Source organism: Gracilinanus agilis, chromosome 6 (genome assembly GCF_016433145.1).
Source record: "Gracilinanus agilis isolate LMUSP501 chromosome 6, AgileGrace, whole genome shotgun sequence".
Classification (NCBI taxonomy): domain Eukaryota; kingdom Metazoa; phylum Chordata; class Mammalia; order Didelphimorphia; family Didelphidae; genus Gracilinanus; species Gracilinanus agilis.
The window spans coordinates 241,887,477-241,905,126 of record NC_058135.1 but is presented as its reverse complement, the minus strand read 5'-3'; the positions used below and the strand labels follow the sequence as shown (position 1 = coordinate 241,905,126).

General features: G+C 40.2%; 1 protein-coding gene across 2 annotated transcripts in view; it reads right to left on the bottom strand.

Moving 5' to 3' along the window:
- Positions 1 to 17,650, bottom strand: part of TEAD1 (TEA domain transcription factor 1) — a 64,455-nt gene that overhangs the window by 36,887 nt on the left and 9,918 nt on the right. For both annotated transcript variants that reach the window (XM_044681434.1, XM_044681435.1), the window contains exon 5: positions 4,331 to 4,504. In XM_044681434.1, the coding sequence (XP_044537369.1) occupies positions 4,331 to 4,504 (174 nt within the window). The remainder of the gene's footprint in view (positions 1 to 4,330; positions 4,505 to 17,650) is intronic.

Below are 17,650 nucleotides of genomic sequence, written 5' to 3'. Positions count from 1 at the left end.
GTTTGCCTCAGTTTCTTCATCTGTCAAATGAGCTGGAGAAGGACAAGGTGTACCACTCCAGGATCTTTGCCAAGAAAACCCCAAACAGGGTCATGAAGATTCAGAAATGACTGAAACTATGGAATAACACCAAACTCCAAATTCACAGCTCCCCATTTATTGAGATTTGTTAAATTAATGGATAATATAAACATTTGTTAATTTAATTAAATTTAATTTAATGAATTTTAATGAATAATAAAAACAAGGTTCAAAAGACACTTTGGGAGCACTATGAAGGTTAAATGACTCACTCGTTGCCAGAGAATGAGGAAGTAGAATGTGGTGCCAGGTCCTAACTTCAAGTAGGACTAATTTTCTGATCACAGTATCATGATTTTGAGCTAGAAGGGACCTAAGAAATTCTCTAGTCCTCTAGTCCAAGTTGCTTACCTTATAGATGAGGAAATTGAGACCCAGAGAGATTAAATAATTTCCTTGAGTCCATACAATAACAGACCCAGAATTTGAATTTAGGTCCTTGACTTCCAAAATGCAGCTCTCTTCTCACTGCATCATTTATGATCCTTACCAAAAAAATAAGCATTTAAAATTATACTGCTCTGTAAAAGGGCTTCTTAAACCAGAAAACATTAATATAAATATAAGTTTGAATCATATGAGGTTCTTGTATCAAATGAAATCACATGTGGAGTGTTCTGCAAACCATGAAAGTCATATTATTATTATACTATCCTTCATCATATGAAATTATTGGCTGATGCTAACTCAAGGTTTTGTTTTATTTATATATATTTTTACAACCCTTACTTTTTGACTTAGAATTGATTCTGAGTATTGGTTCTAAGGCAGAAGAGTGGTAAGGGCTAGGCAATCGGGGGATTAGAGACTTATCCAGGATCACCCAGCTAGGAAGTGTCTGAGATCATATTTGAACCCAGGTCCTTCTGACTGCTTCTCAAACCATTGTGCCACCTAACTGCCCTCTGCCCTAGGTGCTTTTTTTTTTTTGTAGTAATAGCTAATTAATTTATTCAATTTACTTCAAATCATTTATTGAAAACCTATTAAAATATATTTTATTCTTTTGGGAAAACTCATCTGAAATGTAAATCCAGAGTTTAAGGTTATCTCTTTTCTTCTGATCACCAAGAGTTATAACAATATAAATTTGAGGTGTCACAGTGTCTTCCATCTTGACCCAAATTTGCTGGGCTTTAGTGGTACACACACATTCTGCCCTAGGTTTTTTATTTGCCTGTCTGACATGCAAGCCTGGGCAGAACTCTGCACACCTTTTGGTCGAGTCCCATTAATTTGTAACTCATTGGCCATCTAACAGGACCCCATCTATGAGAAATTTGTTGAGCATGCTGGTCCTGCAAACACCACGGGGGGAATGTTTAACCTGTTGAAGAGTGAAAGTAAACAAGAGATGACTAAGTCCTTTTTAAAGGACTTCTGCAGCAACTGACCTTTGTCTATAATCAATGGGCTAATGGGACGGGATCCCTACAAACTTGTTATGGCAGATACCAGAAAGACAAAATGGCATTTCTTTTAAAACTCCTCTACCATTTCCATCTCTGTTCCGTTCCTTTGGATGGGACTTCCCACACCTGTTCAGTTTTCCAGCTGTCCAAGTCCCGTATTTCTCAACCCATGTTTACTTACTGCCTCGACTCTCATGGGTGAGTAATATAATATTTTCCCCATCACCCCAACTCCACACGAGCGCCTTCCATTTCATCCACTGGGTGGCGGCTCCCAATTCGGAACACAGATTCATTAAGCATCTGTTTATCAGCGAGAAGCATTTTTGTGATAGTCAGAGGTTACTTCACAATTCAAGGCTTTGGGTCTGTGGAAAACCTTCGCCCAGAAGCCGAGCCTCTAACAAAGTAAAAGGAAATTAAAGCAAGCAAGCTGTGCTCAAAGGGCTTTACAAATTGGAGCTCAGTTCACACGTGACCGAACGCCGGGCTCTGGCTTTCTTTTTATCCTCATGTAAAGATGGGGAAATAGAGAAAGACAAGTTGAATGGATTCTCTCAGGGCAGAGGTCAATGCAGTATCATAACCGGGAAGAGCGAAGAGGCTTTTAGTGGCGAGAATATTTGGTCTTTATTCTGCTTCACGTGGTTTGGGTGCCTACAGGACAAAGTCATTTTTAACTTTTGGGGGGCTGCCTGTGAACCAGAAAACACACACGCTCGGTGAAAGCTACCAGCTGTCCAAGTTCCTTAGTTCTCCAGGCATGTTTATTTACTTAATGAGGAGAAGGGGATTAAAAATGAGGCTTGGTTTTTAGTGTCCCCACCTGTTCTGGAAACCCTCCCTCAGATTCACTCATCCAAGGCGCTCCATCCTGACGAATTAGGCAAAAATCCATTTGTACCATAAATAAAAACCACTAGCTCACCTCTGCTTCCTGCAGTTCATTTTGCTTTAACCAGCACTTGTTTTCCAATAATACTGTTTCTATTTTTTTAAATAAAAAACCTTTATCTTCCATCTTAGAATCAATACTATGTATCGGTCCCAAGGCAGAAGAGTGGTAAGAGCTAGGCAGTGGGGGGTTAAGTGACTTGTACAGTGATTAAGTGTCTGAGGTCATATTTGAACCCAGGACCTCCTGGTTCTCTATCCACTGAGCCACCTAGCCGTCCCTAACACAGTTAAGAAATTGCACCGAAACTTTTCTTTGGTGAAGAGAAGCCCATCATGGAACATCATGGTCCCTTGCCCCATCCTAACACTGTTCTTATGGAATGGACTGCCCTCCTGTGATACATCTCTTCTGGGACAAACTTGTGGTGTTTGGCAAAGTCCACACATTTCAAACTGCACCCCCCCCCCCAATACATATGGCAGCATCCAGCACAGTGCCCCCTTCCTTCCTCTCTTCGGAACATCTAATATTGGAGTCATTGTAAGAAACAACTCAGACCTTTCAGGAGAATGTGGGCGTCCAACGGGAGGAGGGAAACAAGCTGTGAAAAGCAACATCACAGCGTAGGGAGCTGGCACAAGGACTCATCTGTGCCCCCACCAAGCGGATTTTTAAAAAATTCACTTTCTTCCTTAGCTTGAAATGCCACCAAGTCAAGATTGACTGGTCGTTGAAACAAACTTCTCTTTTTTAAAAAAATGTTGATACTTCTAGGGAAGGACAAGGGACTTTCCAGTCACCCAAATTAGTAGTGTCACCTGTGTGAGCTCAGGCAAATGATTTTATTCCCTAAGCTTCTGTCTCCTCATCTGGAAAAGAAAGGGATTAGATGAAATGATTAAGCCTGATTCTATGATCCTCAATCTGACTGCTTTCTTTCAAACCTCAATTTGTGATCACTAGCACTAATACCAAGAGGAGCTGGGACATTTTTTGGGGGAAGGACTGAATGAATTAGAGAGGGTGGAGAGAGAGAGGGAGCGATTTATAGTATAAAACAAATCTGGAGTGGTGAGGGGATGCTGTAGAGAAACAGGAGGGGATCCTGGGACAACACAAGAGAGACGAGGGGAAAGAGAGTTAATAGATGGGCTAAGGGGAAAGAAAAGGATGTGAGAGCATGTCAACAATTATTTTAGCATATTTCAAAATTCTACCAAGTGCTGCACTAGGAAAAAAAAGGGGGGCAGGAAGGGAGACTCATTTTTCTCTTCTCTGATACATTCTGTGTAATCCTAATTGCAAAGACCCCCAAACTCCAGGCTAGTACTATTAGGATGACCGTTCATTCCTATTTTGAGTTAAATAAGCATGTATGTGTGGGCTAGTGTGCAAACTTCAGCATGCTGTGTGTGCAGTTAGAGTTAAGTATGCAACCTGCAATGCTCCTGAGTAGGGCCCAGACCAGATTAAAATGTAGTTGGGAAATATTTAATGAAATAAAAAATACAATAAAGAAGAGATACATTTACAAACTATGTCAACATGTGACCCGTTTAGTGGTCCCATTTCTCTTTGGGTTTGTTACTCCTGATGTAAAGTATTGGTTCTCTCAGAGAATGGGCTCCACCTTCACGAACAATAAATAAAATACTTTTAAAATCCATTTTCCTGAAATTGAGGATTCCTCGAACATAGGGTGAAATATAGTTTTCTTGCTTTTATCAATCAGGGAACTACATCTCATTATGCCTCAACCTCAGGCAATCCCCACACTGCCAGGGGAACAGAAAACACCCAAGTTGTTGATTGAGAGATGAGGAGAGATGTACCTGGATGTCCCTTACCAAGGGATCACTTGCTATTTTGGGTTTCATTACAGAACACCCATATTCTGACAAACCTATAGAAACCACAAGGCAGTTGATTTCTTACTCACCCAGAACTTTACAAGGAAGAAGGCATTCTGAGGACCCTTTCCAAACAATTCCTTTAAACCACCTTTCTTCTCAGGAAATTTGTCATAAATCTGACGAATGTCCACTGATTCGAGCAATGGGTCACTGTAAGAATGGTTGGCGTGGCCAATGTGGACGAATAGATGTTTGTTGTACTGGAAGAAACAAGAGACATAAAGTTACCATTCAGCCCCACTGCACGTGCTAGGGGCATCAATGGAGCATTTTCATTTCGGGTTGCATCTTTTATTAAACTGACCCTCCCCTTCCCCACAGGCAGGATTGAGGGATTTTACAAAGCCTGTGAAAAAACAAGAGTTAGCATCAACTATAATCTTTTTGGTGTTTTATATATATATGAGATAAAGGACTGGGTTTGGAGTCAGGAACACTTGCACCAAAACCTTGTCTCAAATATTTACTAGGTGTGTGATCTTAAGCAGGTAACTTACTCTCCCTAATCCATAGCTTCTTCATCTGTAAAATGGGGATTAATATTTGTAAATACCTTACAGGGTTGGTGTGAAGAGTAGGTAAAGTAGAGATTTTTAAAAAATTATTTATTTGCTACATTAAAATTCCTAGGTAATGCCTTCCCTCCCTACCCTCATACGCACACTATAGAAGGCATCATTTGACAAAAAGTATGACTTGCTAAGTTGTAAGTAAGCTTACTCAAGTAAGCTTTTCTTTTAAGTGTCTGAGAACAGATTTGAACCCAGGACCTCCTGTCTCCGGGTCTGGTTCTCTAGCTGACTTTTATCAGTTCTTTCTCTGGAGGTAGACACATGCAAATCATTCTTTAAGAAGTATTTTTGTGGCTGTATATAATGTTCTCTTGGTTCTGTTTGTTTCATTCTTCATACTTTCATGTAGGTCTTTCTATGTCTCTTTTTTAAATTAACCTGTTTGCCATTTCATCAGCACAGTAGTATTCCACCACTATCATATACCATGACTTGTTCAGCCATTCCCCAATTGCTGGGCATCCTTTCACTTTCCAGTTCATTGCCACTACAAAGAGAGCTGCTATAAATATTTGGAATCATATAAGTTCTTTTTCTTCTTCCCTGATCACCTTAAGAAACAAACTTAATATGGGTAATGCTGAGACAAAAGATATAGACAGTTTTATAACAATGAGGTTGAGAATTGTGAAATTCTTTGCCACCCTCCAAGAGCTATATAATAAAAGTGAGCCATTATCATTAACCTTTTGAAAGTGGCTTGGGGTTTTATCCCTGTGTCTCAGGTAATAGCTTTCCTAGAAAGGAACTAGGAGCTACTAAGAGTCCAGCTAGAACAGACAGTAAGGGGTGGAGCTAAATTTTTTGAATAAGGGAGGAAAAAGCCAGAGTTGAAGGCAAATTTTTAAAAGTACACAAGTAACTCAATTATCTTTTAGAAGAGGCTTATGCAAAATTCCATTGCTAATTTCAGAGATGTGGACTAGGTGAGGTGATGAAGGTCTCTGCCAGACAGTTGACTGTGCTCATGTGTCAAAAGACCAGGCAAACAAAGTCATGGATCTTTGCTTGGTTCCCATTTTTTTTTAATAAAGGGTTGTATTTTGGAGAAGTCACATCTGGATATTTAGTTAAGGTCAACTTGGGGTGAGTCATGTGCCCCCCGCTCTGGTTCAAGCTGACATGGATAAAGCGCCTGACCCACCATCAGCAGGGCATGTGTTTTGAGTTGTTTCTCCAGAAGGATGTAGGAAGTTTTAATGAGTGAATGGACAGGAGTACAAGGGAGGGTGGCCCTGCTGGCTGTTATTCGGAGAACCCTTCAGGGAAGGGGTGATGCTCACAGTCTCTGCTGATCAGCATCATCCATCCGTCAGATGGTCAGAACAAGGATGAAGATGTGGCCAAAGAAAAGAACAGGGCTATGTAGTAATGGGAAAGAAAACTGAGCAAAAATCAGTTTCACTAATTGGGAACTGAGTTCTTCTTTTGTTATGGTCAATAATGCAGAAGCAGCAGAGCAGAATTACTAGGGTTTCAGAGCACAGAAAAAAGGCTGGTTATTTAAACTTTGACAGAGAGAAGGAGAAGAGAAAGAGGCACGTAGAAATGACTAGGTGAGGTTCTGCTCACTACCTTTCCCTGCTTGTTTAAAGTCCCATCCAAAAGTCCATCTTTTATAGGAAACATTCCCCAGCCCCTCTTAAATCTAGTGCCTTCGTTCTGTGAATCTTTCCCTATTCATCCTGTGCATCGCTTGCTCTGCATAGATTTGTTTTCTTGTTGTCTCCTCTATTAGATTATAAGTTCCTAATGGCAGGGACTGTCTTTTGCCTCTTTCTATGTCCCAGCACTTAGCAGAGTGCCTGACACATGATAGTCACTTAAATAAATGTTAAAGGATTGATGGATTCCAAGTCTGAATTCCTGGGGAAGGATGGAAACAGGAAACTTGATTCAGTCTCTTGTCACACTGGTTCTTCCTGCTCTGGGCTGTGTGTCTCTAGGTTTAAATCATATACCTTCTATTCCTGCTATATGATTATGGGGAAGTCAATTGGACTTCCAGAGCCTTGGTTCATAAATCTGTAACATTGTGGGAAGTAGCAATAATATTTGTATTACCTATATCATAAAACTACTGTAAAAAAATACTTCATGTGCTTCAAAGCTCTATATGGATACAAATTATTATTGTTATTGGTTGGAAAGGATAGTGTTGAGTATTTATTAGACCGTTTTCCCAACTTAGAAAGATGCCAGGAGAATTAAGTGTTATAGGATTTAGCCCCTAAACACTCACACATTTGTTCAAGACAGTTATTGTGGAATAGAAAGCTATTGTGCCTGAGAAGGGACCCAAATGAGTTTCTTAAAGCATCCTAAAATTTGACAGGGCTATGGTAAGAGATGACAAATCCTTTTTATATGAAAAATAGTTAGTAAAAAAAAAAACCCTACAAAGTCACAGCGTACTATTAACAAAAAGAATACCACAACAAAGAATCATGGCCCTAGTGAATCAAGTAGATTTGGCTTTCTTTGACTCTTACAGCTGTATGACCGTGGGCAAGTCACTGAACTTCTGTCTGCCTCAGTTTCCTCAACTATAAAATGGGGGATCATGTCAGCAGGGTTGTTGTGAGGATCAAATGAGTTAATATATGCAAAAGAGAGCTTAGCGGAGTCCCTGGCATGTAGTCAGCCCTACCTAAATGCTTATGACTTCCCTTTGCCATTCCCCTTCCAATCCTAGAACTTTTTGTACAACCTTTTGCTTCTGAATGAGCTGGGCAATTTGGGAGACCGTAGAAAATCTGTGATTTGGAAAAGTGTAAATAATCCTGAGGTTTTTCTAAAAGTTTCTAGGAAGGAAAAACTCCACTTGAAGACTGAAGGGGACAAAAATGCACGTCAGGCTTGATTTTAAGATGGGATTCTTTGATTCATGAAAATCTTCAAGTTTCCCTCACACTGAAATCAAGTTAAGGGAAGGATTCAGGAACAGAGGTCGGATCGTGGAGTCTTGCCATTCTCAAGATACAAAACAGTCCGGAAGACAGCTTTAACACAGTTGTCTGCTGGCCCTGCCAAGGAGCCAGGTGCTCCTGCAGCAAAAATTCCAGCATGATCCAGCAGGTCAGACAGCTGTGCGACACCACCAGGCGATATTCTTAAGACATAAATGTGCAATCGGCTGTGGGCGAGGGGGATGGGGGCAGGTTGTAGGTGGAGAACGGGGTTGTGAGCACCCACACAGGGAGTGCTGCTAATTATGTCCTCTTCATGCTATGATAAATGGATTCCCTGTTTATGCTATTTGTCAGGGCAGTTGGGCCATATCTGTACACAATGTTAAATCATTGCAGCATCCTGGGCTCCGACAAGTTTAAACGAAAGGACCCAGGATGTCTCCTCTAGTGGGAGTGAATGAAATCCCTGTGATTTAAGTGGAGATCAAAGGAAGTTCCAGACCAAAGGGAGGGAATCTGTTATTAATATGACATAACTGTAATTTGAGGGAAAAACTTTGGAGTTTGAATAGGGGAAGGAGGGGACTTTTCCCTCCCCGCTTTTGCCTTTTTGTTTCTATTTTCCAGTTGGTTTTTTTTGTAGATAGTATTTTGGGCCAGTGGTTGTTCAAGAATAGCATCGTCTCTCTAGGGAAGGAAGACGGGGAAAGTCTGGGCAGCCAGGCAGAGTTCCTCAGAGAGTGGCAGCAAATCACTGAGACTGAGAACAACGGACTCTAAAAAATGTGTTTTCCTCACTCTTCCCTTCTTGTTCCACTTCCTTTATCTTTAAAACCAAAATGAGCCACTTATTCTCCCAGTACGAAAGTTTCTCCAAAGACACTGCTGTCCTTAGCAGCTGTTAGAGCAGGCTCTCATGCTGCCCAGCAAATTGAGTTTTTGTTCAGCTCTAACAGCTGAGGGAAGCAAACCTTCCATCTCTGGAAGACCTCAGAGCAGCTCCACACACTGCACAGGAGGCAAACCAGCTCATCCGGAAAAGAACCGGAAAGCACCAAGTCTGGACAAGTCTCTCCCTTCGGAGTAATTTAGCAGGCACAGAGGTGTCCTACCCCTCCCAGCCTGAAGACAGTTGCTCTTTCTGAGCTGGTCTTCTAAAAATCCCAAGTATGCGAAGAATGCCGTGCAACCATGAAAAATGACTGTTGTCAGATAATACCAGGAGAAAAATTAGAATCCACTTAGGAATTTAAAGGAACCAAGATAAATAAGTAACGCATGTCAAGGGATGCTAGCAGGCAAGTTGTAACAGAGAGAGGGAAAAAGCACCAACATTCATTTTTCAGCATTAACTCAAACATTGGCATGTTCCAAACTGCTGCTCCGGGGAGTACCTATTCTCTGAGATCAGGAAGGTGGAAATCACCCGATGGTTCTAAAGGCTTGCTAGGAGACCAAGAGGAATGAACAGACACTTTGTCAAAGCCCAGCTGAGGGAAGTTAAAATATTATGAATGAAGGAATGAAAAAAAACATTTATTAAGTGCCTAATTGCAAAATACCACCATGGTCATTGCTGGGGATGCAAAAAGAAAAGCAAGAATTTCTCGGCTCTCAAGGAGTTCACATTCTAAGAGGCAGAAACGACCCATCTGAGATGCCAGCAACCTTAGGGAGGACGTTTTTCAAATCACCCCTCATTTTCCATATGAAATTGGGGGAGACTCCACAAATATGCTGATGCAGCTCTAGGAAATGAAGATTTCCCATAATTGTAATGTTCCCTCCTCATTTGTGTTTCACAAAATCCTTAAGCATCTTTTAGGTCTTGGGTCAACTGTTAACTCAACTTGAGGATCCTTCCCATCACCCCCATGGGTAGTGCCCTCCTTGTCCCTACTGGAAATGACTTTCTTTATACTTAGCTGTCTATGGGTTGTGCTCTCCCCATAGAATGTCGGCTCCTTGAGGACAGAGATCATCTGCTTTTTATGTTTGTAATCCAAGTGTACCCAGTAAGGAAAGGCTATCTATGGATATCTGAGTTTTCTATTACCTAGCAGGAAATGTGCAAAGCCCAGCTGAGGAAAGTTAAAATGTTATGAATGAAGGAATCTTTCATCTACTTTACTTTCATTTTCTAGACCTTTTCCTTTCCTCCTACTGTGGAGATGTCACGGGGAAATGCCAGCAGTTTGATCAAGGACAGCGACTTGGGTTGCCCTGGTGAGGTAGGAAGATGCCTTTCCTGTCTGGACTTCTCACAGACTGAGCACTGCCTATATCCATGGTCTGCTCCTCTTGGCTGTCCCCAAGTGGAAGGGAGGGTGTCTCTCTCTAAAAGAAGGCAGGCTAAATTCCTGCCTAAATATTAGAAAGGAAATATCATTGGGAAGGCAGATGAGTGGGGTCCACACTGACCAAGAAAGAAGATGCGTCCTGGCTGGGTTTCACAATGAAATGGAGATAAAATCAGATTCTATCATCTCATTTTAATGAAGCAAACTAGGTGAATGCCCAAAACAGCCCTGCCAAGGAAGAACCATTTGGCTTCCTTTTCTCTCTCCCAGCTTGGACAGTCAGTAGGTGAAAGTCACTTTTACAGAGCCCACAGTGAGAATGCCATGGCTGGAAATTATAGACTTTGATATGAAACATGTAAAAAAGCCTATTTTCAAGTGCCACTAACTTAAAAAAAAAAAAACACAACCTTTTTTTTCTAGACTCTTCAACTTGGTCTCTTTTGTTTCTTCATGATTCTAGCAGAATCAAGGAGAAGAGTCTAGGACATAGGTCTGAGAATCATTTGCATACAGACGCGTTATTCTGACTTCCTTAATTTTATGCCAACATCAACAGCTCATTGGTGGAATGGCACACTTTCTACGTACAACAGCTCCAGTCAGCAGAGGGAGCTCATTCCACTCACTTTCTTCTCTCCATAAGTGAGAGTGTAGACCAGGGGTTGGCAACGTTTTTGGCCGTGAGAGCCATAAATGATACATTTTTTAAAATGTAATTTCGTGAGAGCTGTACAGTGCTCACAGTGCGCTCCTGTAACAGTGCCTGAAAAAACATTTACTTTATGGCTCCTGCAGAAAGCGCCATATCTGGCCCTCAAAAGAGCCAGATATGGCTCGAGAGCCACACGTTGCTGACCCCTGGTGTAGACCATTTCATTTATGAGCCCAGAACTGGGACAATTGGGATGGCAGGGTCAGTCCATCAGTCCCATTAAACTATCCAAGGCACCTTCCCATTGGAATCTGCCTCTGGGACCAGAAACCAGGCAGGTTCTTCTTGATCTCTCCAAAGCCATTGGCTGACTCGATGATTATAATATCTACTTTTATCATGATGCTTCTTGACAGGTTTTCTTCAGCCTCCTTTGCTGAATCTTCTTCCCCATCATGCTCATTAACAGTGGATGTCCCTTAAGCATCTGTCCTGATCTCTTTTCCCTTCTCTCTCTACATTATCTCCCTCGGTGATCTCAATAACTCCCCTACATACAATGACCATCTGTATGCAGATGATTCTCAGACCTATTTATCCAGCCCTAAACACTCTTCTGACCTCTCCCAGTCTCCCATCACCCACTGCCTCTTGAATATCTCCAAATGGATGTGTAGATTAAACTCAACATGGCAGAGAGCCCTCATTATCCTTCTCCAGGACGCCCAATTCCCCACGACCACTGAGAGCATCAGCATCCATCCAGGTACCCAGGCTTGCAAAGTCAGTTTCCACCTTCACTCCTTGCTCATGCTCACACCACACATCCTATCTGTTTTCTGTTGTCTACGATTCTCTTAACAACACATAGAGGGATCTCTCTTTCTACTCATGGCTGGCGCTGGCCATCGTCTCCTCAGACCATGGCTGGACTGACCAAATCATCACTACCAACCTCTCTGCCTCCATCTTAATAAATTCTAGCTGTTCCTTATTTAATGCTTCCATTGAAAATCCTCTTTAGCATGTGGAACTCACCATAAACTTTGCCTTTCCTCTCTTTCTAGCCTTGTACTTTTTTTATTCTCTTTTATGTACTTGATGATCTAACAACTCTACCTTATAGCTATGCTTCCCACAGATTCTTTCTTCTCTGTGCCTTTTCAATGACTGTTCTCCATTGCTGGAACTTTCTTCTTCTTCACTTCCAATTATGGCTTTCCAAGCCTTCTGCAAGAATCAGGTCAACTCTGCCTCTCTGCAGGAACTTTCTTAGCATCCTCTTCTGCTAATACCTTGCCTGTGAAAACTATTTCCCATTTGCCCTTATGTATCTTGTATGTGCCTAGTGAATATGAATGCCTAAAGGTCAATAACTGTTTTTGCCTTACTTTGTATTTACTGAGCTCAGCATAGGGTCCGACCCATATTAAGTACTCACTACAACAAACATTTGAACCACATCCAATGATGAAATTCGGCTAAGTCCTATCTGGAAGACTTGACATTTTTAGAGTGCTTGATTTTTTCTTTTAAATTAAATTTGTATTCTTATCTTTTGTTTTTTCATAATCTACATTTGTTCCTAACCATCTCCAAAGTCTCTTTGAATGACTAAAGAAGAGGAAATAGTCCCAGGACAAAAGAAAGAAAATGGTTCTGGAAGACTAACCAACATATTGAAAAAATCTGACATAATACACACACTACTCCGCAACTATATTTCCTCCCTTCTCTGCAAAGAAACAAGGAAGATACCTTCTCATTGCTCTTTTTTTGGGGCCAAGTTCTCATTTTTCTTTTTTTGTTCTTGTTCTGCTTTTTTTAAGTTTAATTAATTAATTAAGAATATTTTCCCATGGTTACATGAGTCATGTTCCTTCCCTTCCCTCCTCCTACCCCCCTCCCATAGTCAATGAGCAATTCCACTCGGTTTTACATGTGTCGTTCTCATTTTTCTTAAAAATGAATTTTGCAGCATTGTGTTTCAGCTCTTTTGTTGTTGCTGCTTTAGTTTTGTAGTCACTGTGGAAATGGTTTTTCCTTGGTTCTGTTTATCTCACTTTGCAGCATGTCATAGAAGTCTTTTTCATGCTTCTGAGTATTCACTGTATTCACTGCTTCTTATAAAAGAGGTGACATTCCATTGCATTTGGGTATAGACTTTGTTTGGACATTCTCTACTCCATGCATATCTTTTTCGTTTTCACTACAAAAAGTGCTATGCGTGTGTGTATGAATGAATGAGGTCCTTTTTTTTGGGTGGGGGGGGAGTTAGTAAACTGTATAGAATATAAACCTAGCAGTGGAATCTCTTGGTCAAGGGTATAGATGGACATTTTAAGCACTTTCTTTATTTAATTGTAGATGATTTTCCAGAATGGTTGGCTCAATTCAAAGCTCCACCAACAATACAAGAGTGCCCTGGGCAAGTCACTTAACCCTGTTTGCCTCAGTTTCCTCATCTGTAAAATAAGCTAGAGGATGAAATAAAAAACCATTCCAGTATCTCTGCCAAGAAAACTCTAAATGGGATCATGAAGAGGCTGACCTAACTGAAAAACAATTGAATAAGAACATCAATGGTGTCAAACTCAAAGAGAAGCAGGAGTCATTAAACTGCACAAAGGGATCCTGGGGAGCCACATATTGGCTTAGAAAACCAAATATTAACATTTTCTATGCTCTGTTGTGTTTTTAATTAAATATCCCACAATTATATTTTAATCTGGCTCAGTTGAACCTGGGAGTTTGTGGCTGTCGGTCACATGCTTCATAATACCTCTGGCATAGATGACATGAAGCCAAGAAGGATTTTTATTTAACGCACTGGATGGATGACAGTCAAGATCCAAAAGGCTCTTTCTTAAAGGCCAGAACTTTGAGCTGAATCCAATAATATGATATTAAATTAATTATGCTGGGGTTCAAAAACCAAACTTCACAAGTATAAGAGGAAGGAGGTTTGGCTAGTGAATGCTTTAGCTTAGAAAAAAAATCCAAATGAGTTAATAGCATAATATGGAAATAGAAACAAATAAAAAAAAAAAGACTAATGTGATTGTAGGTTATAGTAACAGAAGAATGATGTCCAAAATAAGGAAGATTACAATCTAATTATACTTTACTTTGTGTGGCCAAACCTGTAGAAGGAAGAAAAATTAAAAACAGCTAACATTTATATAGTACTTTAGGGTTTAAAAAGCACTTTCCATATATTATCTGATCCTCACAACAACCCTGTGAAACAGCCGCTATTTTTATATTCCTATTTTATAGATGAGAAAATGGAGGCTGAGAGAATTTAAGTAACTTGCACAAGATCACATGAACTAGTAAATAAATATCTGAGGCAGAATTTGAACTCAGGTCTTAGCTCCAGGTCCAACATTCTATTCACATCTAACTGCAGAAGCTGGGAAATGGCAACTAAGATGGTGGAGGTTCTTAAAATCACAGCCTCAAGTTCTATCCAAGAATGTCTGAAGGACTATTGAAGGATATTTAGCTTGGAGAAGAAAAGCCTTGGGGGGGACAGTAGGAGCTAATTTAAATATGTTTTTTATTTAAAATATTCTTATTTAGTAAATAAATGAAATATTTTTATTTAAAACATTAAAAATTAAAAAAAAATTTAAATATGGGTAGGACTAACATTTGGAAAAATAATTAGCCTTATTTTGCCTGGCAGTCAGAGGGTGCCAATGGATAGACTTTGAGGAGACAGATTTAGTCTTAGAATGAGAAGGAATTTCCTACCAAATAGAACTTCCCCAAAGTAGAAAGAGCTGTCTTCAAAGGCGTTGGCTTCCCCCACATGAGAAGACTTCAAGGGAATTATGAGTGGCCACTTAAAGCAAATACTATAGAAAGGATTCTTGGTTCAATGGGACCAGATGGCCTTTGAAGTCTCTTCTAATATTAAAAATGTAACCCCCCAAAGTCTTATCTGCTCACTGAAGAGGGTCTTATCACACCTTTGCTTGATTAAGCTCCTCGAAGGAAAGACAAATGGATCTATCCCCTGCTCAAACTAAGCTGAATTATTGCGTTAAGCTCTCTGATGGCTCCCAGTCTCCTTCTTTTCAGGCTTCTAAACAGATCCAGGATATCAAATAACTGTTTCCCAAGGGTCCTATAAATCATTCCACTTTATTTTTATAGTGACTGATGCTCATAGTTCTTGCAATATTTATTTGGCTTCCAAGAGATCTCGGCCAAGGCTGTTTGGATTCCAGGTGTCACCTCCCACTCAGGACCTTCCTTAGGGTCAACTGAGCCCAGACTCTCATATCTAGCTATGCTTTCGTCCTTCAGATCTGGTCACTCTTGTTTCCTCCTACACTTTGCTAAACCTTGTAGAAGCAAAAAATGGTGAATAAGAACTTAGCTGATGCAAACTCCCAACTCCCAGGAGAACTCGTTCACCATGGACCACACATCCTTCTGCTAGTTGCTGCAGTGGTTACTCATCAAATTAATCCCTTGCTTGTTACACAAATGCGGCTAGCCTCAGACAATGTACAATGAAACTGAATTTCTTTAAAAAAATTTGTAAAACTACAAACTGTACTTCCTTCAATTAGTCGATGGAATTTTACTTTAGCAAGAGTAATTACTGGTGACTTTGGCAAGTCCTTCTCTATAGTCTTAACGAAATTATAATATTTTGTAGTTAGTTTCAAATTAGTTACTTTAGTAGGAGTAATTATTGGTGACTTCGGCAAGTCCTTCTCTATAGTCTTAAAGAGGAAATGATAATATTCTGTAGTTTGTTTCAAATTAGTTACTTTAGTAAGAGTAATTACTGGTGACTTCTGCAAGTCCTTCTCTATAGTCTTAAGGAGGAAATGATAATATTCTGTAGCTAGTTTCAAACGGTAAGAAAAAGCACTTGATAAATGAATTCAGTTCAATGGAGACTCTGTGGCTATTGAGAGAGACACAGACTTAACTACCCATTTTTCCAGAGCTGTAATGGGCTGGAGAGACCACCTCTCCCTTAGCTTTTCTCAGCCTGGAATCAAGGTAGACTTACTTTATTGCTTCTACAAAGACTCCTTTAATTCCAGTCCACAGTCTGGCTCGGATGACAAGATACCTGCAGCGTATCAGAAGCAAAGAGAAGCTCATGGGGAATAAATGGTCTATGTTTAAGGGGGAAGGGACATCAAGGGAAAAAGTTCAGCCTTGAGGCTTCTTTGCTGTCTTTCATCAAAGAGATCAAGGCTTTTGATAACATCTGGAGGTCTGGTTACCGCAGCTGTTGTCAGTATGGCTGCCCGGAGAAGTTGGCAGGTTTCAAGATTTATCCAGAAAGGAAGATGCAACTGATTTGGGGATCGATAGAACTCTAATCCCTACCATACTTGCTGATGGTAACAGTCAGCGTGGAGGTGTTGGGATCTGTATCTGATGATCTGGGAGAGTTTTGTTCTCTAAGGAAGCTGGACTGGTCAAAGATTTCTGATGGGACCTTTAGGTCTGACTTCTTTCAAGAAGGGATCTGGTTTGGTGGCAATAGATGTGCAGGGCTATACTGAGAAAAGAAAAATTTCATAAGGATGACCTTAACAGAGCAATGATGTAATATGAATTTGGAAATTGATGACCTTAATGGAGCAATGATGTAATATGAATTTGGAAATTGATATAAGCTGAAAATTTATGTAATGGTTTTCCTGATCATTTCCTACTATGGAGGATAATCATAAGAACTTAGGCTTTGAGCAAAGAGGTCATCTAGTCTAACTCCTTCATCTTACAGGTATGGAGACTGAGTCTCAAGGAGGTTAAATGATTTTTCCAAGGTCACAGGGCTGTTAAGTAATTTCAACGCATGTTTTTGGGATTCCCAGTTGAGCCCTCTTTCCACTGGACCAGGATCCCTCCTATTGGGAACTTGAGTTGGAAAGTGGGAAGTATTTTTATAATTGTATGTGACGTTTAGGAAGACCCTCTTCTGATCATATACAAAGTGAATGAAGATGGTATTGGGGAATCTCAATAGCTAAAGAATGGGATTAATTGTCTGAGGTACTTTAAAAAGGTTCCTCAGTTGCTTCTCTGACTTTCTCATTGTCACTTCTGATGCCTTGAAGGCAAGGACTATGTTCTCTGCTGCTTTTGTAACCTTCAGGCTCTAGCACCATGCCTGACCAGAAGTCACTGTTACTAATATGCCTTATGGAAAGGCTGCTAGTAAGAATCTGGGGGTGGGAGGATGAAAGTGGGGTGAGAAAGATGAACCCTGGCAGTGATAAAGCAAAGATGAAAATTATTTTCCCCATTTATCTTCAGAACCAACTGGGAGAAAATAATCTTCTGTCCTGTATGTTCATAATCAACTAAACTATTGTTTTCGGATCCTATTTTCCTGGAGCTCTGAAGTCTCTCTTGTCCCACTGCATCCCGTGTCCTTGGGAAACTCATGTCTCTTTCTTCACTCTACTGAAGTGGTACCCAAATTATTGCCTGAATTTTACAAATTCCAGTTTCTAATGTAATCTATAACATTATTGTCATTTCTGGTCTAGAGCCAAAAAAATCCATATATCTTCTTTTCAAAGTCCTACCTAGGTACCTACCTACACCCTGTACCTTTTTACATCAGCAAAGGTGTACCATATCTATGCATAAATAGTCATTTAAATGGGAGGCATGCCAGAGGTGTTCCAAGGATTTTGCAAAATTTAAAATAAATGCTTTATTTTTTCACATGTCAGCATCATCATTGCAAGTATTTCTATACCATTTAAAATTTTGCAGAACCCTTTTACATATATTTGATTCTCATAAAAGACCCACAATGCAGGTATTATTATTACTCTCATTTTATATTTGAGGAAACTAGTACTTTAAGAGGTTAAATGATTTGCCTTGAGTCTTACAGCTGAGTCTCAGAGGC